Raw genomic sequence first — 23,833 nt, forward strand, 5'->3', positions numbered from 1 at the left:
AAAACAAACTGTCATCCCTCAACAAAATAAATCTCATAAATTTGTCTAAAAACCTGTTTTTGCTTTGTCATTATGGGGTATTGTGATGTCATTATGGGGTATTGTGATGTCATTATGGGGTATTGTGATGTCATTATGGGGTACTGTGATGTCATTATGGGGTACTGTGATGTCATTATGGGGTATTGTGATGTCATTATGGGATATTGTGTGTAGATTGATGAGGGGAAAACATTAAAATACATTTTAGAATAAGGCTGTAACGTACAAAATCTGGAAAAAGTCAAGGGCTCTAAATACTTTTCGAATGCACTGTAAGTAATTGTAGTGTGTACAGTACTCTATATATTTTGTACCAAGTCTCTCAATTCAATTCAATGAAAAGGGCTTTATTGGCATGGGAAACATATGTTAACATTGCTAAAGCAAGTGAAATAGATAATAAACAAAAGTTAAATATTCAATCAAAAACGTTTCAAAGGAATAGACATTTCAAATGTGCAAATAGTTCAAGTCCAAAAGGGAAAATAAATAAACTTAAATATGGGTTGTATTTACAATGGTATTTGTTCTTCACAGGTTGCCCTTTTCTTGTGGCAACAGGTCACAAATCTTGCTGTTGTGATTCCACACTGTGGTATTCCACACTGTGGTATTTCACCCAATGGGAGTTTATCAAAATGACCCCCCCCCCCTCTATCTCTCTCCCCTCTCTTTCTCCCCCCCTCTCTTTCTCTCCCCCCCTCTCTCTTCCCTCTCATCTCTCCACAATGTTTGGGGTATAGACATGATGCCATAGCAGAGGCCAGATGGCCCTACTCTGTTCTACGTGTTCTCTTCTCCCCCCCCTCTCTCTGTCTCTCTCTCCCCCCCTCTCTCTCCCTCTCTCTTCCCCCCCTCTCTCTCTCTCTCTCCCCCTCCTCTCTCCTCCCCTCTCTCTCTCCTCCCCCCTCATCTCTCCACAGTGTTTGGGGTATAGACATGTTTCCATAGCAGAGGCCAGATGGCCCTACTCTGTTCTACATGCTCTCTCTCTCCCTCTCCCCCCTCTCTCTCTCCCCCTCTCTCTCCCCCCCCTCTCCCTCTCTCTTCCCCCTCTCTCTCTCCCCTCCCTCTCTCTCCCCCCCCCTCACTCTCTCACTCTTTCTCTCTCTCTCCCCCTCTCTCCGCTCCCCCCCCTCTCTCTCTTCCCCCTATCCCCCCCTCTCTCTCTCTTCCCCCCTCTCATCTCTCCACAGTGTTTGGGGTGACGTGTTTCCATAGCTGGGGCCCAACGTGTTTGCTAATTATTACCATTCAGTAACCCAGTTGTATTATTACACCACCGCCATGTTAGTTATAAGTATGTGTGTATGTGTGTGTGTATGTGTGTGTGTGCGTGCGTGTGGTTCTGTCCTGCTGAGTCACAGATTAATCTCTCCAATCTCCTTTCCATCTGCTGGTTCCACTGTGAGAGGTAATGAGTCCTACATATGTTGATGCTTGCACCAACACACATTCAAACAGTTTGGACACATCTACTCATTCCAGGGTTCCAAAGCACAGTCAAACATGAACACATACAGTACCAGTCAAAAGTTCAGACACATCTACTCATTCCAGGGTTCCAAAGCACAGTCAAACATGAACACATACAGTACCAGTCAAAAGTTCGGACACATCTACTCATTCCAGGGTTCCAAAGCACAGTCAAACATGAACACATACAGTACCAGTCAAAGGTTCGGACACATCTACTCATTCCAGGGTTTTTCTTTATTTTGACTATTTTCTACATTGTAGAATATTAATGAACCCTGGAATGAATATGTACAAACTTTGACTGGTGCTGTAAATTTACAGTATTGCTGTCAAAGGCAGCTAGAGGAAGCATTGTCTAGTCTGTCCTTATAGCTGTATCATCATGATGACTTGACCAGGGAGTTCTAGTGTTCTAATTCTACTGTTCTAGTTCTACTGTTCTAGTTCTACAGTTCCAGATATACTGTTCTAATTGTAGTTCTACTGTTCTAGTTCTACTGTTCCAGTTTTATTGTTCTAGTTCCACTGTTCTAGATGTACTGTTCTATATTTACTGTTCTAATTGTAGCTCTACTGTTGTAGTCCTACAGTTGTAGTTCTACGGTTCCAGATATACTGTTCTAATTGTAGTTCTACTGTTCTAGTTCTACTGTTCCAGTTTCATTGTTCTAGTTCCACTGTTCTAGATGTACTGTTCTATATTTACTGTTCTAATTGTAGCTCTACTGTTGTAGTCCTACAGTTGTAGTTCTACGGTTCCAGATATACTGTTCTAGTTCTACTGTTCCAGTTTCATTGTTCTAGTTCCACTGTTCTAGATGTACTGTTCTATATTTACTGTTCTAATTGTAGCTCTACTGTTGTAGTCCTACAGTTGTAGTTCTACGGTTCCAGATATACTGTCCTAATTATAGTTCTACTGTTCTAGTTCTACTGTTCTAGTTCTACTGTTCTAGTTCTACTGTTCTAGTTCTACTGTTCTAGATCTACTGTTCTAGATCTACTGTTCTAGATGTAGCTCTACTGTTGTAGTTCTACAGTTCCAGATATACTCAATTGTAGTTCTACTGTTCTAGTTCTACTGTTCTAGATGTACTGTTCTAGATGTACTGTTCTAGATGTACTGTTCTAATAATTATAATATTTTAGTTCAATTGTTGTAGTTCTACTGTTCTAGATGTACTGTTCTATATTTACTGCTCTAATTATAGTTATACTGTTCTAGTTATACTGTTTCTAGCTCCACTGTTCTAGTTCTACTGTTCTAGATCTACTGTTCTAATAATTATAATAGTTTAGTTCAATTGTTGTAGTTCTAGTGTTATAGTTCTACGGTTCTAGTTCTAGTGTTGTAGTTCTAGTGTTGTAGTCATTTCTGTTCACAACTTGTAGACTTGTTTACGTGCTGCTGTGCGGTTTGTTGCTAACCTTACTTTGCTACCTGCCAACTTTACGGTTTTTACTTTTTAATTATTATTTATATTTAAATTTTTTACCCTCGCTCGACTTTTTTCATTCAATTTTTTCCCCTCGGGCGCTTTATCTGGACGTGGTTCATCAGTACCTCCACCAGCCAACCAGTAGTAACATTAACATGATGCTTTATCTGGACGTGGTTCGTCAGGACCTCCACCAGCCAACCAGTAGTAACATTAACATGATGCTTTATCTGGACGTGGTTCTCCAGGACCTCCACCAGCCAACCAGTAGTAACATTAACATGATGCTTTATCTGGACGTGGTTCTACAGGACCTCCACCAGCCAACCAGTAGTAACATTAACATGATGCTTTATCTGGACGTGGTTCGTCAGGACCTCCACCAGCCGAAGCTAAGTAGTAACATTAACATGATGCTTTATCTGGCCATGGTTCGTCAGGACCTCCACCGGCCAACCAGTAGTAACATTAACATGATGCTTTATCTGGACGTGGTTCTCCAGGACCTCCACCAGCCAACCAGTAGTAACATTAACATGATGCTTTATCTGGACGTGGTTCTACAGGACCTCCACCAGCCAACCAGTAGTAACATTAACATGATGCTTTATCTGGACGTGGTTCGTCAGGACCTCCACCAGCCAACCAGTAGTAACATTAACATGATGCTTTATCTGGACGTGGTTCATCAGGACCTCCACCAGCCAACCAGTAGTAACATTAACATGATGCTTTATCTGGACGTGTTTCGTCAGGACCTCCACCAGCCAACCAGTAGTAACATTAACATGATGCTTTATCTGGACGTGGTTCTACAGGACCTCCACCAGCCGAAGCTAAGTAGTAACATTAACATGATGCTTTATCTGGACGTGGTTCGTCAGGACCTCCACCAGCCGAAGCTAAGTAGTAACATTAACATGATGCTTTATCTGGACGTGGTTCTACAGGACCTCCACCAGCCAAAGCTAAGTAGTAACATTAACATGATGCTTCATCTGGACGTGGTTCATCAGGACCTCCACCAGCCAACCAGTAGTAACATTAACATGATGCTTCATCTGGACGTGGTTCATCAGGACCTCCACCAGCCAACCAGTAGTAACATTAACATGATGCTTTATCTGGTTCTGTTCAGGACCTCCACCAGCCAACCAGTAGTAACATTAACATGATGCTTTATCTGGACGTGGTTCTCCACCAGCCAACCAGTAGTAACATTAACATGATGCTTCATCTGGACGTGGTTCATCAGGACCTCCACCAGCCAACCAGTAGTAACATTAACATGATGCTTTATCTGGACGTGGTTCTACAGGACCTCCACCAGCCAACCAGTAGTAACATTAACATGATGCTTTATCTGGACGTGGTTCATCAGGACCTCCACCAGCCAACCAGTAGTAACATTAACATGATGCTTTATCTGGACGTGGTTCATCAGGACCTCCACCAGCCAACCAGTAGTAACATTAACATGATGCTTTATCTGGACGTGTTTCTTCAGGACCTCCACCAGCCAACCAGTAGTAACATTAACATGATGCTTCATCTGGACGTGGTTCATCAGGATCTCCGCCAGCCAACCAGTAGTAACATTAACATGATGCTTTATCTGGACGTGGTTCTACAGGACCTCCACCAGCCAACCAGTAGTAACATTAACATGATGCTTTATCTGGACGTGGTTCATCAGGACCTCCACCAGCCAACCAGTAGTAACATTAACATGATGCTTTATCTGGACGTGGTTCATCAGGACCTCCACCAGCCAACCAGTAGTAACATTAACATGATGCTTTATCTGGACGTGGTTCATCAGGACCTCCACCAGCCAACCAGTAGTAACATTAACATGATGCTTTATCTGGACGTGGTTCTACAGGACCTCCACCAGCCAACCAGTAGTAACATTAACATGATGCTTTATCTGGACGTGGTTCATCAGGACCTCCACCAGCCAACCAGTAGTAACATTAACATGATGCTTTATCTGGACGTGGTTCTACAGGATCTCCGCCAGCCAACCAGTAGTAACATTAACATGATGCTTTATCTGGACGTGGTTCATCAGGACCTCCACCAGCCAACCAGTAGTAACATTAACATGATGCTTTATCTGGACGTGGTTCTACAGGACCTCCACCAGCCAACCAGTAGTAACATTAACATGATGCTTTATCTGGACGTGGTTCATCAGGACCTCCACCGGCCGAAGCTAAGTAGTAACATTAACATGATGCTTTATCTGGACGTGGTTCATCAGGACCTCCACCAGCCAACCAGTAGTAACATTAACATGATGCTTTATCTGGACGTGGTTCATCAGGACCTACACCTGCCGAAGCTAAGTAGTAACATTAACATGATGCTTCATCTGGACGTGGTTCTTCAGGACCTCCACCAGCCAACCAGTAGTAACATTAACATGATGCTTTATCTGGACGTGGTTCATCAGGACCTCCACCAGCCGAAGCTAAGTAGTAACATTAACATGATGCTTCATCTGGACGTGGTTCATCAGGACCTCCACCAGCCGAAGCTAAGTAGTAACATTAACATGATGCCTTTGAATTGCAGTCACTGTACTCATAATATCTGGACCCTCTCTTTCTAAACCGCCGCCATTGTTGCAACCCCTATTACCAGTCTGTTCAACCTCTCTTTCGTATCGTCCGAGATCCCTAAAGATTGGAAAGCTGCCGTGGCCAAACTGTTACAGACCTATATTCATCCCGCCCTGCCTTTCGGAAGTCTTCGAAAGCCAAGTTAACAAACAGATCACTGACCATTTCGAATCCCACCGTACCTTCTCCGCTGTGCAATCCGGTTTCCGAGCTGGTCAGGGGTGCACCACAGCCATGCTCAAGGTACTAAACGATATCATAACCGCCATTGATAAAAGCCAATACTGTGCAGCCGTCTTCATCAACCTGGCCAAGGCTTTCGACTCAGGGTAGCCTAGTGGTTAGAGCGTTGGATTAGTAACCGAAAGGTTGCAAGTTCAAATCCCTGAGCTGACAAGGTACAAAACTGTCGTTCTGCCCATGAACAGGGAGTTAACTCACTGTTCCTAGGCCGTCATTGAAAATAAGAATTTGTTCTTAACTGACTTGCCTGGTTAAATAAAGGTTAAAAAAAAGCATTCTTATCGGCAGACTCAACAGCCTTGGTTTCTCAAATGACTGCCTCACCTGGTTCACCAACTACTTGTCAGAGAGTTCAATGTGTCAAATCGGAGGGCCTGTTGTCCGGACCGCTGGCAGTCTCTATGGAGGTACCACGGGGTTCAATTCTCGGGCTGACTCTCTTCTCTGTATACATCAATTATGTCGCTCTTGCTACTGGTGATCCACCTCTACGCAGACGACACCTTTCTGTATACATCTGGCCCTTCTTTGGACACTGTGTTAACTAACCTCCAGACGAGCTTCAATTACATACAACTCTCCTTCCGTGGCCTCTAACTGCTCATAAATTCAAGTAAAACTAAATGCATGCTCTTCAACCGATCGCTGCCCACACCCGCCCGCCCGACGAGCATCACTCTCTGGACGGTTCTAACTTAGAATATGTGGACAACTACAAATACCTAGGTGTCTGACTAGACTGTAAACTCTCCTTCCAGACTCATATTAAACATCTCCAATACAAAATTAAATCTAGAATCGGCTTCCTATTTTGCAACAAAGGCTCCTTCACTCACGCTGCCAAACATACCATCGTAAAACTAACTGTCCTACCGATCCTCGACTTTGGCGATGTCCTTTACAAAATAGCCTCCAACACTCTACTCAGCAAACTGGATGCAGTACCATCCGTTTTGTCACCAAAGCCCCATACACCACCCACCACTGCAACCTGTATGCTCTCGTCGGCTGGCCCTCGCTACATATTCGTCGCCAAACCCACTGGCTCCAGGTCATCTATAAGTCTTTGCTAGGTAAAGCGCCGCCTTATCTCAGCGCACTGGTCACGATAACAACACCCCTCCATAGCACGCGCTCCAGCAGGTATATCTCACTGGTCATCCCCAAAGCCAACACCCTCTTTGGCTGCCTTTCCTTACAGTTCTCTGCTGCCAGTGACTGGAACGAATAGCAAAAATAGCTGAAGCTGGAGACTTACATTTCCCTCACCAACTTTAAGCACTAGCTATCTGAGCAGCTAACCGATTACTGCAGCTATACATAGTCCATCTGTAAATAGCCTATCCAACTACCTACCTCATCCCCATATTGTTTTCATTTACCTTTCTGGTCTTTTGCAGACCAGTATCTCTACTTGCACATCATCATCTGCTCATCTATCATGCCAGTGTTAATTTGCTAAACTGTAATTACTTCACCACTATGGCCTATTTATTACCTTACCTCCTCACGCCATTTGCACACACTGTATACAGACTTTCTTTTTTTCTATTGTGTTATTGACTGTACGATTGTTTATTCCATGTGTAACTGTGTGTTGTTGTTTGTGTCGCACTGCTTTGCTTTATCTTGGCCAGGTCGCAGCTGTAAATGAGAACTTGTTCTCAACTGGCCTACCTGGTTAAATAAAGGTGTAAAAATATACAGGAGAATGGGGCCTCCCGGGTGGCGCAGTGGTTAAGGGCTGTGCCACCAGAGACTCTGGGTTCGCGTCGAAGCTCTGTCGTAACCGGCCGCGACCGGGAGGTCCGTGGGACGAAGCACAATTGGCCTAGCGTCGTCCGGGTTAGGGAGGGTTTGGCCGGTAGGGATATCCTTGTCTTATCACACACCATTGACTCCCGTGGCGGGCCGGGCGCAGTGCACGTAACCAAGGTCGCCAGGTGCACGTTGTTTCCTCCGACACATTGGTGCGGCTGGCTTCCGGGTTGGATGCGCGCTGTGTTAAGAAGCAGTGCGGCTTGGTTGGGTTTTGTAGCGGAGGACGCATGACTTTCGACCTTTGTTTCTCCTGAGCCCATACGGGAGTTGTAGCGATGAGACAAGATAGTTTCTCCTCTGACAAATCAACTGTAAATTTCGGTGTTCAAGGCTCCGTTTTAGGACCACTGTTGTTTTCACTATATATTTTACCTCTTGGTGATGTCATTCTGGAACATAATGTTAACTTTCACTGCTATGCGAACAACACACAGCTGTACATTTCGATGAAACATGGTGAAGCCCCAAAATTACCTTCCCTGGAAGCCTGTGTTTCAGACATAAGGAAGTTGATGGTGGCAAATGTTCTACTTTTAAACTCAGACAAAACAGAGATGCTTGTTCTAGGTCCCAAGAAACAAAGAGATCTTCTGTTGAATCTGACAATTAATCTTGATGGTTGTACAGTCATCTCAAATAAAACTAAAGGACCTCGGCGTTACTCTGGACCCTGATCTCTCTTTTGACAAACATATCAAGACAGCTTTATTCCATCTACGTAACATTGCAAAAATCAGAAACTTTCTGTCCAAACATATTGCAGAAAAATTTATCATTGCTTTTGCCACTTCTAGGTTAGACAACTGCAATGCTCTACTTTCCGGCTACCCGGATAAAGCACTAAATAAACTTCAGTTAGTGCTAAACACTGCTGCTAGAATCTTGACTAGAACCAAACAATGTGATCAAGGTTTTACTGCTAACCTACAAAGCATTACATGAGCTTGCTCCTAACTATCTTTCTGATTTGGTCCTGCCGTACATACCTACACATACGCTATGGTCACAAGACGCAGACCTCCTTATTGTCCCTAGAGTTTCTAAGCAAACAGCTGGAGGCAGGGCTTTCTTCTATGGAGCTAAATTATTATGGAAATCTCTGCCTATCCATGTGAGAGAAGCAGACTCGGTCTCAACTTTTAAGTCTGTACTGAAGACTCATCTCTTCAGTGGGTCATATGATTGAGTGTAGTCTGGCCCAGGAGTGTGAAGGTGAACGGAAAGGCACTGGAGCAAGGAACCACCCTTGCTGTCTCTGACTGGCTGTCTCCCCTCTCTCCACTGGGATTCTCTGCCTCTGACCCTATTACAGGGGCTGAGTCACTGGCTTACTAGTGCTCTTCCATGCAGTCCCTAGGAGAGGTGCATCACTTGAGAGGGTTGAGTCACAGACGTTATCTTCCTGTCCGGTTTTGCGCCCCCTCGGGCCCGTGTGGTGGAGATCTTTGTGGGCTATACTCAGCCTTGTCTCAGGGTAGTAGGGTGGTAGATATCCCTCTAGTGGTGTGGGGGCTATACTCAGCCTGGTCTCAGGGTAGTAGGGTGGTAGATATCCCTCTAGTGGTGTGGGGGCTATACTCAGCCTGGTCTCAGGGTAGTAGGGTGGTAGATATCCCACCAGTGGTGTGGGGGCTATACTCAGCCTGGTCTCAGGGTAGTAGGGTGGTAGATATCCCTCTAGTGGTGTGGGGGCTATACTCAGCCTGGTCTCAGGGTAGTAGGGTGGTAGATATCCCACCAGTGGTGTGGGGGCTATACTCAGCCTGGTCTCAGGGTAGTAGGGTGGTAGATATCCCACCAGTGGTGTGGGGGCTATACTCAGCCTGGTCTCAGGGTAGTAGGGTGGTAGATATCCCTCTAGTGGTGTGGGGGCTATACTCAGCCTGGTCTCAGGGTAGTAGGGTGGTAGATATCCCTCTAGTGGTGTGGGGGCTATACTCAGCCTGGTCTCAGGGTAGTAGGGTGGTAGATATCCCACCAGTGGTGTGGGGGCTATACTCAGCCTTGTCTCAGGGTAGTAGGGTGGTAGATATCCCACCAGTGGTGTGGGGGCTATACTCAGCCTTGTCTCAGTGGTGTGGGGGCCTGGTCTCAGGGTAGTAGGGTGGTAGATATCCCACCAGTGGTGTGGGGGCTATACTCAGCCTTGTCTCAGGGTAGTAGGGTGGTAGATATCCCACCAGTGGTGTGGGGGCTATACTCAGCCTTGTCTCAGGGTAGTAGGGTGGTAGATATCCCTCTAGTGGTGTGGGGGCTATACTCAGCCTGGTCTCAGGGTAGTAGGGTGGTCAGTGGGTGGGGGCTATACTCAGCCTGGTCTCAGGGTAGTAGGGTGGTAGATATCCCACCAGTGGTGTGGGGGCTATACTCAGCCTGGTCTCAGGGTAGTAGGGGTGGTAGATATCCCACAAGTGGTGTGGGGGCTATACTCAGCCTGGTCTCAGGGTAGTAGGGTGGTAGATATCCCACCAGTGGTGTGGGGGCTATACTCTGCCTGGTATCGGGGTAGTAGGGTGGTTGTTGGTAGATATCCCTCTAGGGGTGTGGGGGCTATACTCAGCCTGGTCTCAGGGTAGTAGGGTGGTAGATATCCCTCTAGTGGTGTGGGGGCTATACTCAGCCTGGTCTCAGGGTAGTAGGGTGGTAGATATCCCTCTAGTGGTGTGGGGGCTATACTCAGCCTGGTCTCAGGGTAGTAAGTTGGTGGTCTGTTTATATCCATCTAGTAGTGTGGGGGCTGTGCTTTGGCATAGTGGGTGGGGTTATATCCAGCCTGGTTGGCCCTGTCCAGGGGTATTGTCGGACGGGGTCACAGTGTCCCCCGATCCCCCCTTCTCAGCCTCCAGTATCTATGGTGCAATAGTTCATGTGCTGGGGGGCTGGGGTCAGTCTGTTCTATCTGATGTAATTCTCCTGTCTTATCAGGTGTCATGTGTGAATTTAAGTATGATCCCTCTAATTCTCTCTCTTTCCCTCTCTCCCTCCCTGAGCCCTAGGACCATGCCTCAGGACTACCTAGCCTGATGACTCCTGGCTGTCGCCAGTCCACCTGGTCATGCTGCTGTTCCAGTTTCAACTGTTCTGCCTGCGGCTATGGAACCCTGACCTGTTCACCGGAAGTGCTACCTTGTCCTGGACCTGCTGTTTTTGACTCTCTCTCTACCGCACCTGCTGTCTCGACCTCTGAATGCTTGGCTATGAAAAGCCAACTGTCATTTACTCCTGAGGTACTGACCTTTTGCACCCTCTACAACCACTTTGAATATTATTTGACACTGCTGGTCATCTATGGACATTTGAACATCTTGAAGAAGAATCTAGCCTTATGCCTTATGCACAGTTATAATCTCCAACCGGTACAGCCAGAAGAGGTCTGATCACCCCTCAGAGCCTGGTTCCTCTCTAGGTGTCTTCCTAGGTTCCTGCCTTTCTAGAGAGTTTTTCCTAGCCACCATGCTTCTACATCTGCATTTCTCCCTGTTTGGGGTTTTAGGCTGGGTTTCTGTATTGCACTTTGTGAGATCTGCTGATGTAAAAAGAGCTTTACAAATAAACATGAGTGATTGGAATACATTTTGATTGATTAGCTTACCTGTGCAATATTGACGTAAGCTCAGAACCACTTGTTTCAAACTTGGTCTTGTTTTATCAATTGCTGTGTTGATCAATGGACAGTTTATTACCTCCGTCAAAATAACATGTAGCTTGAAGTTGTTTGTACTTGTATTTCTTTTTGCAATAAAGATGGTGGAGCAACAATAATACACATTTACAATAGGCCTATATTAAAAAATACATACAGCCAAATGATAGATATGGTTCTGTATATCCATCTACAGTGCCTTCGCAAAGTATTATGGTTTTTCCCCCTCATCAAGCTACACACAATACCCCATAATGACATCACAATACCCCATAATGACATCACAATACCCCATAATGACATCACAATACCCCATAATGACATCACAATACCCCATATCGACAAAGCAAAAACAAGTTTTCGAAAAGTTGGCAAAAACCCCCAAAATATTACATTTACATAAGTATTCAGACCCTTTACTCAGTACTTTGTTAAAGCACATTTGGCAGTGATTACAGCCTCAAGTCTTCTTGGGTGTGACGCTACAATCTTTGCACACCTGTATTTGGGGAGTTTCTCCCATTCCTCTCTGCAGATCCTCTCAAGTTCTGGCCGGTTTGGATGAGGTCCTGAGAACTCTGGAGCAGGTTTTCATCAAGGATCTCTCTGTACTTTGATCCATTCATCTTTCACTTGATCCTGACTAGTCTCCAAGTCCCTACGACTGAAAAACATCCCCACAGCATGATGCTGCCACAATCACGCTTCACCGTAGGGATGGTGCCAGGTTTCCTCTGCTTGGCATTCAGGCCAAAGAGTTCAATCTTTGGCCTGAGAATCTTGCTTCTCAAGGTCTGAAATTCTTCAGGTGACTTTTGGCAAACTCCAAGCGGGCTGTCATGTACCTTTTACTGAGGAGCGGCTTCTGTCTGACCACTCTACCATAACAGCCTAATTGGTGGAGTGTTGCAGAGGTGGTTGTCCTTCTGGAAGGTTCTCCCATCTCCACTGAGTAACTCTGGAGCTCTGTCAGAGTGACCATCGGGTTCTTGGTTACCTCCCTGACCAAGGCCCTTCCCCGACTGCTCAGTTTGGCCCAGGCGACCGGCTCTAGGAAGAGTCTTGGTGGTTCCAAACTTCTTTCATTTAAAAATGATGGAGGCCACTGTGTTCTTGGGGACGTTCAATGCTGCAGATTTTTTTAGTACCCTTCCCCAGATCTGTGCCTCCACACAATCCTGTCTTGGGGCTCTACAGACAATTCCTTCGACCTCATGGCTTGGTTTTTGCTCTGACATGCACTGTCAACTGTGGGACCTTATATAGACAGGTGTGTTCCTTTACAATCATGTCAAATCAATGGAATTTACCACAGGTGGACTCCAATCAAGTTGTAGAAACATCAAGGGTGATCAATGGAAACAGGATGCACCTGAGCAAAATTGAGTCTCAGAGCAAAGGGTCTGAATACTTAAAAAAATTTGCTGAAATGTAAAAATCTGTTTTCGCTGTCATTATAGGGAATTGTGTCGATTGATTGACATTTTTTAAATTGAATCCATTTTAGAATAAGGCCGTAACTTTACAAAATGCGGAAGGGGCCTGAATACTTTTTGAAAACACTGTGTGTGTGTGTGTGTGTGTGTGTAAAATATATATATATATATATTTTACACACACACACACACACACACAGTTGAAGTCGTAAGTTTACATACACCATAGCCAAATACATTTAAACTCAGTTTCACAATTCCTGACATTTAATCCTCGTAAAAAATTCCCTGTCTTAGGTCAGTTAGGATCCCCACTTCATTTTAAGAATGTGAAATGTCAGAATAATAGCAGAGAGAATAACTTATTTCAGCTTGTATTTCTTTCATCACATTCCCAGTGGGTCAGAAATGTACATACACTCAATTAGTATTTGGTAGCATTGCCTTTAAATTGTTTAACTTGGGTCAAACGTTTCGGGTAGCCTTCCACAAGCTTCCCATAATAAGTTGGGTGAATTTTGGCTCATTCCTCCTGACAGAGCTGGTGTAACTGAGTCAGGTCTGTAGGCCTCCTTACTCACACACGCTTTTTCAGTTCTGCCCACAAATATTCTATGGGATTGAGGTCAGGGCTTTGTGATGGCCACTCCAATACCTTGACTTTGTTGTCCTTAAGCCATTTTGCCACAACTTTGGAAGTATGCTTGGGGTCATTGTCCATTTGGAAGACCCATTTGTGACCAAGCTTTAACTTCCTGACTGATGTCTTGAGATGTTGCTTCAATATATCCACATAATTTTCCTTCCTCATGATGCCATCTATTTTGTGAAGTGCACCAATCCCTCATGCAGCAAAGCACCCCCACAACATGATGCTGCCACCCCCGTGCTTCACGGTTGAGATAGTGTTCTTCGGCTTGCAAGCCTCCCCCTTTTTCCTCCAAACATAACGATGGACATTATGGCGAAACAGTTCTATTTTTGTTTCATCAGACCAGAGGACATTTCCCCAAAAAGTCCCCATGTGCAGATGCAAACTGTAGTCTGGCTTTTTATGGCGGTTTTGGAGCAGTGGCTTATTCCTTGCGGAGTGGCTTTTCAGGTTATGTCGATATAGGACTTGTTTTACTGTGGATATAGATACTTTTTTACCTGTTTCCTCCATCCTCTTCACAAGGTCCTTTGCTGTTGTTCTGGGATTGATTTGCACTTTTCGCACCAAAGTACGTTCATCTCGATGAGACAGAACGCATCTCCTTCCTGAGCGGTATGATGGCCGCGTGGTCCCATGGTGTTTATACTTAAGTACTATTGTTTGTTTGGATGAACTAGACTTGTGGAGTTCAAAAAAAAAAAATCTGAGGTCTTGGCTGATTTCTTTAGATTTTCGCATGAAGTCAAGCGAAGAGGCACTGAGTTTGAAGATAGGCCTTGAAATACATCCACAGGTACACCTCCAATTGACTCAAATGATGTCAATTAGCCTATCAGAAGCTTCTAAAGCCATGACATAATTTTCTGGAATTTTCCAAGCTGTTTAAAGGCGCAGTCAATTTCATGTATGTAAACTTCTGACCCACAGGAATTGTGATACAATGAATTCTAAGTTAAATAATCTGTCTGTAAATAATTGTTGGAAAAGTTACTTGTGTCATGCACAAAGTAGATGTCCTAACCTCCTTGCCAAATCTATAGTTTGTAGTTTGTTAACAAGAAATGTGCGGAGTGGTTGAAAAACGAGTTTTAATGACTACAACCTAAGTGTATGTAAACTTTCGACTTCAACTGTACATACTACCACAATGCGTCAGTTTTGTTGCTAAATAACCAACCCGTCTATATGGACTGAAGAGTGAGACAGCTATTTAATATGACATCACTGGAGCGTGAGACAGGTTTAAATGACATCACTGGAGCGTGAGACAGGTTTAAATGACATCACTGGACCGTGAGACAAGTTTAAATGACATCACTGGACCGTGAGAGATCTCGAACAGTAAACCAGTCCTTAGAGATAGGGCTAATGCCGCGTTCAAAACTGCTGGGAATTTGTTAAAATATAAGGTCAAATTATGACGTCAGTGAGCTCAAGAAAGAGGCCCGAGTTCCCGAGTTGGATGACCGTTCAAATCGATTTCTCCCCAGTCAGAGCTTGTTTTTTTATCGAATTCCCAGTTGTTTTGAACGCAGCAAAAAGTAACACTGACCTGGCAGGTTTGGTACATATTCTACTAACCCTGACCCAGCTCTGAACAGTCCTAACCCTAACCCAGCTCTGAACAGTCCTAACCCAGCTCTGAACAGTCCCAACCCTAACCCAGCTCTGAACAGTCCTAACCCAGCTCTGAACAGTCCTAACCCGAACCCAGCTCTGAACAGTCCCAACCCGAACCCAGCTCTGAACAGTCCCAACCCTAACCCAGCTCTGAACAGTCCTAACCCGAACCCAGCTCTGAACAGTCCAAACCCTAACCCAGCTCTGAACAGTCCTAACCCAGCTCTGAACAGTCCCAACCCTAACCCAGCTCTGAACAGTCCCAACCCTAACCCAGCTCTGAACAGTCCCAACACTAACCCAGCTCTGAACAGTCCCAACACTAACCCAGCTCTGAACAGTCCCAACCCTAACCCAGCTCTGAACAGTCCCAACCCTAACCCAGCTCTGAACAGTCCCAACCCTAACCCAGCTCTGAACAGTCCCAACCCTAACCCAGCTCTGAACAGTCCCAACCCTAACCCAGCTCTGAACAGTCCCAACCACAACCCAGCTCTGAACAGTCCCAACCACAACCCAGCTCTGAACAGTCCCAACCCTAACCCAGCTCTGAACGGTCCTAACCCTAACCTTAACCCAGCTCTGAACGGTCCTAACCCTAACCTTAACCCAGCTCTGAACGGTCCTAACCCTAACCTTAACCCAGCTCTGAACGGTCCTAACCCTAACCTTAACCCAGCTCTGAACAGTCCTAACCTTAACCCAGCTCTGAACGGTCCTAACACTAACCTTAACCCAGCTCTGAATGGTCCTGGAGACAATCACATGACTGACAATCTACAGCATCCCTGCGATGGTTTACTGACACACATGTAGTAAGTGTGTGTGCTAGTCTCTCTCTAACCAGGTCTTCGAGAGAGAAGAGGTGTGTGTCTGAGTCTTCAGGGAGGAGGGTCCTCAGCGCCTCAGCCAATGAAAACAGGTATTCAGTGTTCCGTCCACTCGGTCCGACAGCATCTACAATCTGATTGGCTATCAGCTCCAGGGGGGCGGGACCCAGGTAGTCAGGGCTGTCATTAGAACCGATGTAGAGCAGAGCCTGGCTGGGTTCAGGGGGAGTGTCAGTGTGTTGTGTGGGGGTCACGGAGGGTCTGGGGTGAAAGTTCACTGTGATGACGCGGTAACCGCCCTTCTCCCGGTAGTCAAGGTAACACTTCACTTCCTGCTCTCGGCCAGACGGCAGCTTATATGCCACGCCCCAGACACAACCCTGAGAGAGTGAGAGAGAGAAGCCCAGTTATACCAGGCACAACCTTTACCAATAAAACTACCAGAGACCAGTCACTGCCAATAGCAGAAGGAGACATTCAGTGACTGTTGGCGGCGAAGAGCTCGGGTGACCAGAGCTCAGAAAGTCCCAGGTTTATGGAAATTAGCAGCGACACAACTGTGCAATAACTAAATCAGAGGAAGGAGGGTCTTGTTAGCTAGCTTTGACGCTGTGCTGGATATGCTGACAGCCAATGAGACGCTGTGCATGCTGTTTGGAAGCTACACTGACAAAGGGAGAACTGGCCAGCAGAGACAAGGGCAGAAGACAAATCTGAGGACATCTATATTAGAGGTCTGTAGTCTGGAATCAAAAATTATTTTAATAGTCACATGCGCTGAATACAACAGACCTTACAGTGAAATCCTTCTTACAAGCCCCTAACCAATAATTCAGTTTAAAAAATACGAATAAGAAATAAAAAGGGAACAAGTAATTAAAGAGCAGAAGTAAAATAACAATAGCGAGGCTATATACAGGGGGTACCGGAACAGAGTCAATGTGCGGGGGCACCGGTTTGTCGAGGTAAAATGTACAGTTGAAGTCAGAAGTTTACATACACAATTCCTGACATTTAATCCTCGTAAAAATTCCCTGTCTTAGGTCAGTTAGGATCCCCAATTCATTTTAAGAATGTGAAATGTCAGAATAATAGTAGAGAGAATGATTTCTTTCAGCTTGTATTTCTTTCATCACATTCCCAGTGGGTCAGAAGTTTACATACACTCAATTAGTATTTGGTAGTATTGCCTTTAAATTGTTTAACTTGGGTCGAACGTTTCGGGTAGCCTTCCACAAGCTTCCCACAATAAGTTGGGTGAATTTTGGTCCATTCCTCCTGACAGAGCTGATGTAACTGAGTCAGGTTTGTAGGCCTCCTTGCTCGCATACGCTTTTTCAGTGATGTCCACTCCAATACCTTGACTTTGTTGTCCTTAAGCCATTTTGCCACAACTTTGGAAATATGCTTGGGGTCATTGTCCATTTGGAAGGCCCATTTGCGACCAAGTTTTTGGAGCAGTGGCTTATTCCTTGCGGAGTGGCCTTTCAGGTTATGTCGATATAGGACTCGTTTCACTGCGGATATAGATGCTTTTGTACCTGTTTCCTCCAGCATCTTCACAAGGTCCTTTGCTGTTGTTCTGGGATTGATTTGGTCCCATGTTGCTATACTTGCGTACTATTGTTTGTACAGATGAACGTGGTACCTTCAGGCGTTTGGAAATTGCTCCCAAGGATGAACCAGACTTGTGGAGTTCTACAAATATTTTTCTGAGGTCTTGCCTGATTTCTTTAAATTTTCCCATGATGTCAAGCAGAGGCACTGAGTTTGAAGGTAGGCCCTGAAATACATCCACAGGTACACCTCCAATTGACTCAAATTATGTCAATTAGCCTATCAGAAGGTTCTAAAGCCATGACATCATTTTCTGGAATTTTCCAAGCTGTTTAAAGACACAGTCAACTTAGTGTATGTAAACTTCTGACCCACTGGAATTTTGATACAGTGAATTATAAGTTAAATAATCTGTCTGTAAACAATTGTTGGAAAAATTACTTGTGCCATGCACAAAGTAGATGTCCTAACCGACTTGCCAAAACTATAGTTTGTTAACAAGAAATTTGTGGAGTGGTTAAAAAACAAGTTTTAATGACTCCAACCTAAGTGTATGTAAACTTTAGACTTCAACTGTACATGTTGGTTATTAAATTGACTATACATAGATTATAACAGAGAGTAGCAGTGGAGTAAAAGAAGGGGTGGGGGTGGGCAATGCAAATAGTCTGGGTAGCCATTTGATTAGATGTTCAGGAGTCATATGGCTTGGGGGTAGAAGCTGCTTCGAACCTTGGACCTAGACTGTTACTGGAACAGTGTTGCTTCTATCCCTCTTACCTTCCACTCCACAGAAGACGCCGTCCTTGCAGAGTGAAACAACTACTTCATAATGCCGTCGGGGGGGATGACTGATGTTTTACGGGCTCCTAACCAACGGTGCTATTTTTTACATTGTTTTGTAACTCATTTTGTACATAATGTTGCTGCTTCCGTCTCTTATGACCGAAAAGAGCTTCTGGACATCAGAATAGCGATTACCCACCTCTAACTAGAACAAATCTCCATCATCAACGTGAAGAAAAGACAGAGGAAAAGGGGGAGGAGGGCGGGGTGCCTTGTAAGAATTTGCCGACGAGTAGGTAATCCACCACTCCGTATTACTGGCCAACGTGCAGTCATTGGAAAACAAACTGGAAGATCTACGATTAAGACTATCCTACCAACAGTGCATTAAAAGGGGCGGCAGGGTAGCCTAGTGGTTAGGGTGTTGGACTAGTAACCGAAAGGTTGCAAGTTCAAATCCCCGAGCTGACAAGGTACAAACCCACTGTTCCTAGGCCGTCATTGAAAATAAGAATTTGTTCTGAACTGACTTGCCTAGTTAAATAAAAGGTAAAATAAAAAAAATAACTGTAATATCTTATGTTTCACCAAGACGTGGCTGAACGACGACACGGATAATATAGAGCTGGAGGGATTTTCCATGCATCGGCAGGACAGAGCAGCTACGTCAGGTAAGACGAGGGGCGGGGGTGTCTATTTGTCAATAACTGCTGGTGAGCTAATATTAATGAAGTCTCGAGGTATTGCTCACCTTGAGTACCTCATGATAAACTGTAGACCACACTATCTACCAAGAGAGTTCTCATCTATAGTATTCGTAACCATCTACTTACCACCACAAACCGATGCTGAAACTAAGACTGCATTTAACAAGCTGTATAAGGCCATAAGCAAACAACTCTAGACCACCCTTACACCATACACAGACGCATACAAAGCTCTCTCTCACTCTCCATTTGGCCAATCTGACTATAATTCTATGCTCCTGATTCCTGCGTACAAGCAAAAACTAAAGCAGGAAGTACCAGTGACTCGCTCAATACGGAAGTGGTCAGATGACTCAGATGCTACGCTACAGGACTGTTTTGGTAGCACAGACTGGAATATGTTCCGGGATTCATCCAATGGCATTGAGGAGTAAACCACCACAGTCACCGGCTTCATCAATAAGTGCATCGACAATACCGCCCCCACAGTGACCGTACGTACATTTCCCAACCAGAAGCCATGGATTACAGGCAACAACTGCACCGAGCTAAAGGCAAGAGCTTCCGCTTTGAAAGGCTGGTCATGGCTCACATCAACGCCATCATGCCGGAAATCCTAAACCCACTCCAAATCTCAATCGCACTCCACACTGCCCTTTCCCACCTGGACAATAGGAACACCTATGTGAGAATGCTGTTCATTGGCAACAGCTCAGCATTCAACACCATAGTGCCCACAAAGCTCATCACGAAGCTAAGGACCCTGGGACTAAACACCTCGCTCTGCAACTGGAACCTGGACTTCCTGATGGGCCGCACCCAAGTGGCAAGGGTAGGCAACAACACACGCTGATCCTCAACACTGGTGCATGCTTAGTCCCCTCCTGTACTCCCTGTTCACCCATGACTGCGAGGCCAAGCACAACTCCATCATTAAGTTTGCTGATGATACAACAGTAGTAGGCTTGATCACAGACAATGATGAGACAGCCTATAAGGAGGAGATCAGAGACCTCAACCTCTACCTCAATGTGAAAAAGACAAAAGAGCTGATTGTGGAGTACAGGAAAAGGACGGCCCAACAGGCCCCCATTAACATCGTCAGGACTGGAGTGGAGCGGGTCGAGAGTTTCAAGTTCCTTGGTGTCCACGTCACTAACGAACTATCATGGTCCAAACACACCAAGACAGTCGTGGAGAGGGCACGACAACACCTTTTCCCCCTCAGAGGAAACTGAAAAGATTTGGCATGGGTCCCCAGAACCTCACGGCCCAGTACATCACCTGGGCCAAGCTTCCTGACACCCGGGACCTATATACTAGGCGGTGTCAGAGGGAGGCCTAAAAAATGGTGAAAGACTCCAGTCACCCAAGTCATAGACTGTTCTCTCTGCTACCGCACGGCAAGCGGTACCAGAGCGCCAAGTCATAGACTGTTCTCTCTGCTACCGCACGGCAAGCGGTACCAGAGCGCCAAGTCATAGACTGTTCTCTCTGCTACCGCACGGCAAGCGGTACCAGAGCGCCAAGTCATAGACTGTTCTCTCTGCTACCACACGGCAAGCGGTACCAGAGCGCCAAGTCGTAGACTGTTCTCTCTGCTACCGCACGGCAAGCGGTACCAGAGCGCCAAGTCTCGGACCAAATGGCTCCTTAACAGCTTCTACCCCCAAGCCATAATACTGCTACACAATTAATCAAATGGCCACCGGACTATTTACATTGTCCCCCCCTTCCCTTTGTTTTTACACTGCTGCTACTCGCTGTTTATTATCTATGCATAGTCACTTCACAAATTACCTCGACTAACCTGTACCCCCGCACATTGACTTGGTACCGGTGCCCCCTGTATATAGCCTCGTTATTGTTATGTAATTTTCTTGTGTTACTTTTTGATTTTATTTTTGTACTTTACTTTATTTAGTAAATATTTTCTTAACTTTCTTTCTTGAACTGTATTGTTGGTTAATAAAGGCTTGTAAGTAAGCATTTCACTGTAAGGTCTACTATACCTGTTGCATTCAGCATTTCACTGTAAGGTCTACCACACCTGTTGCATTCAGCATTTCACTGTAAGGTCTACCACACCTATTGCATTCAGCATTTCACTGTAAGGTCTACTACACCTGTTGCATTCAGCATTTCACTGTAAGGTCTACTACACCTGTTGCATTCAGCATTTCACTGTAAGGTCTACTACACCTGTTGTATTCAGCATTTCACTGTAAGGTCTACTACACCTGTTGCATTCAGCATTTCACTGTAAGCACCTGTTGCATTCAGCATTTCACTGTAAGGTCTACTACACCTGTTGCATTCAGCATTTCACTGTAAGGTCTACTACACCTGTTGCATTCAGCATTTCACTGTAAGGTCTACTACACCTGTTGCATTCAGCATTTCACGGTAAGGTCTACTACACCTGTTGTATTCGGCATTTCACGGTAAGGTCTACTACACCTGTTGTATTCGGCATTTCACGGTAAGGTCTACTACACCTGTTGTATTCAGCATTTCACGGTAAGGTCTACTACACCTGTTGTATTCGGCACATGGGGTGGCAGGTAGCCTAGTGGTTAGAGTGTTGGACTAGTTGCCATGTCACACCGCTTACATTACCACACACACACAGGTGTAAGTAACTATGTGGCAGCTCACCTCTGGGTCCTCCACCAGAGTCACGACTCGGCCAGGCTGAAAAGAGAAGACAGGGAGGAGCTGATTGAGCTTTAATAAATACAACCTTTAGAGGTCAACAGCATTGAGCCTCCAGTCACCGTATTACAGTTCAGATGCTGTAGAGCAGTTATGTAGCTAGCTGGATATCACCAATAGTCAACATAGAGTGTTACTTAATAATAAAACTTACACTCCCTTCACTAGTCATCTATACAGATAGATACGTCACCTTGCCTGGCACTCCCCTGTGGTCGGTGCTGCCTTGCCAGAAGCGCCGGCTGAAGCCGATAATGTAGCCGATCCGCTTCTCCTCATAGGGAAAATCCACCTTCCAGATCAGAGAGCCATAACCGAACACCCACATAGCTACTGTACCTGCTCCTCCACCTGGCTGGATAACTGTCACACCTCACGTAGCGTGTACTGTCAAACATTTAGTTTTTAGCACTATACACCACCATCTTTTCTGTTAGTGGCAGCTAATACTGTACTGCATTCACAACAAAGCTCAATGTCGCGACCAGCTACTTCTATCTCAAGCAACCAGCAACTCGTCACGTGATAGTCAGACAGAACTTGCAAGCACAGACTTTACTTGCCAGGCATTAGTAATCAATCATCATCAAATTCAATCTGCACTCAAAATCAAGTCAAATTTAATCGTCACGTGCACAGGATACAGTAGGGGTGTAATCATTATGCCGATTCTGTTGCAACACGTTTCTGTATCTGTGACATGGGCAGCGCCAATGAGAAAGGTTACATGCATATAATAATGAGATTATTGTGGATAGTCGGATTAATATAATAGTTTATTAAAACGTTTACATGCTTTGCAAGAACGACTTGCCTAATAATCATGTTTACATGGACACATCTGAAATCAGGCTACATAATGGTACTCTGATAAATACAGAAAATCGCCAATCAAAATAAATGTAATACTATAGCGACATGTGTATATGATAACTATTTCTAAGACACATACTTTCAGTTGTTCCGAACTCACTTTACCCGCGCTAGAGGGAAGCTTGCTCTACTGAAGAACATGAACTACTTTAAAATGGAGTTAGCCTCAATGAGTTTGTTTATATGACCAGGAATAATTTGATATTAAATTGATTATGGCAGAAGGCAGATTATACAATAGTTATACAATAGCTTTCACCTGTACAACTGGACAAAATATATGTCAACACGTGGAAACGGTTTCATGGACTGGAAAAAAATAAAAGACATGACGATTGTAAAGTGGCTGTTCCACTGATGTCAGAAGGTGAATTCACCAATTTGTAAGTCGCTCTGGATAAGAGCGTCTGCTAAATGACTTAAATGTAAATGTTAAATGTAGTCATTTTAGCACCTTACTCTGCTTGTCTTAATTGCCATAAGGACAAAATCGAAGCATACACTGGTTAAAACACCTGGTTTTCTGAGCAATCTTTCAAATTATTAGGACATGTAAACACCTTAAATACACTGATGGGACGCCAATTAAGGTGTTTACATGTCCTAATAATCTGTCATAAATTTACATACACCTTAGCCAAATACATTTAAACTCAGTTTTTCACAACTCCTGACATTTAATCCTAATTCAAATTCCCTGTCTTAGGTCAGTTAGGATCACCACTTTACTTTAAGAATGTGAAATGTCAGAATAATAGCAGAGAGAATAATTTATTTGAGCTTTTATTTCTTTCATCACATTCCAAGTGGGTCAGAACATACACTCAATTAGTATTTGGTAGCATTGCCTTTAAAATTGTTTAACATGGGTCACACGTTTTGGGTGGTGTTCCACAAGCTTCCCACAATAAGTTGGGTGAATTGTGGCCCATTCCTCCTGACACAGCTGGTGTAACAGTCAGGTTTGTAGGCCTCCTTGCTCGCACATGCTTTTTCAATTCTGCCCACAAATGTTCTATGGGATTGAGGTCAGGGCTTTGTGATGGCCACTCCAATACCTTGACTTTGTTGTCCTTAAGCCAGTTTGCCACAACTTTGGAAGTATGCTTGGGGTCATTGTCCATTTGGAAGACCCATTTGCAACCAAGCTTTAACTTCCTGACTGATGTCTTGAGATGTTGCTTCAATATATCCATATAATTTTCCTGCCTCATGATGCCATCTATTTTGTGAAGTGCACCAATCCCTCATGCAGCAAAGCACCCCCACAACATGATGCTGCCACCCCCGTGCTTCACGGTTGAGATAGTGTTCTGTGGCTTGCAAGCCTCCCCTTTTTCCTCCAAACATAACGATGGTC

General features: G+C 44.9%; 1 protein-coding gene across 2 annotated transcripts; it reads right to left on the reverse strand.

Annotated features, from left to right (window-relative positions):
• Positions 1 to 11,309: 11,309 nt before the first annotated feature.
• On the reverse strand, positions 11,310 to 22,116 carry chac2 (ChaC, cation transport regulator homolog 2 (E. coli)). 2 transcript variants are annotated; one of them, XM_064933330.1, is made up of 3 exons: positions 21,799 to 22,116; positions 21,544 to 21,579; positions 11,310 to 16,215 (listed from the first exon to the last, which is right to left on the reverse strand). In XM_064933330.1, the coding sequence occupies exons 1-3, from the start codon at positions 21,877 to 21,879 to the stop codon at positions 15,736 to 15,738; spliced, it is 597 nt and encodes a 198-aa protein (XP_064789402.1). In that variant the 5' UTR covers positions 21,880 to 22,116; the 3' UTR covers positions 11,310 to 15,735. The 2 variants fall into 2 exon arrangements, with proteins under 2 accessions (XP_064789402.1, XP_064789401.1); XM_064933329.1 differs by having other exon boundaries at positions 21,794 to 22,116.
• Between the last annotated feature and the right edge of the window lie 1,717 nt (positions 22,117 to 23,833).

Source organism: Oncorhynchus masou, chromosome 24 (genome assembly GCF_036934945.1).
Source record: "Oncorhynchus masou masou isolate Uvic2021 chromosome 24, UVic_Omas_1.1, whole genome shotgun sequence".
NCBI classification, from domain to species: domain Eukaryota; kingdom Metazoa; phylum Chordata; class Actinopteri; order Salmoniformes; family Salmonidae; genus Oncorhynchus; species Oncorhynchus masou.

What these genes read in the sequence shown, in the direction of transcription:
- chac2 (XM_064933329.1), bottom strand. Translation starts at nt 21,928, where the DNA reads ATGTGGGTGTTCGGTTATGGCTCTCTGATCTGGAAGGTGGATTTTCCC. An exon ending in ACAGGGGAGTGCCAGGCAAG is followed by an intron (nt 21,580 to 21,793) that starts GTGACGTATCTA and finishes TTCTCTTTTCAG; the next exon opens with CCTGGCCGAGTCGTGACTCT. An exon ending in CTCTGGTGGAGGACCCAGAG is followed by an intron (nt 16,216 to 21,543) that starts GTGAGCTGCCAC and finishes TCACTCTCTCAG; the next exon opens with GGTTGTGTCTGGGGCGTGGC.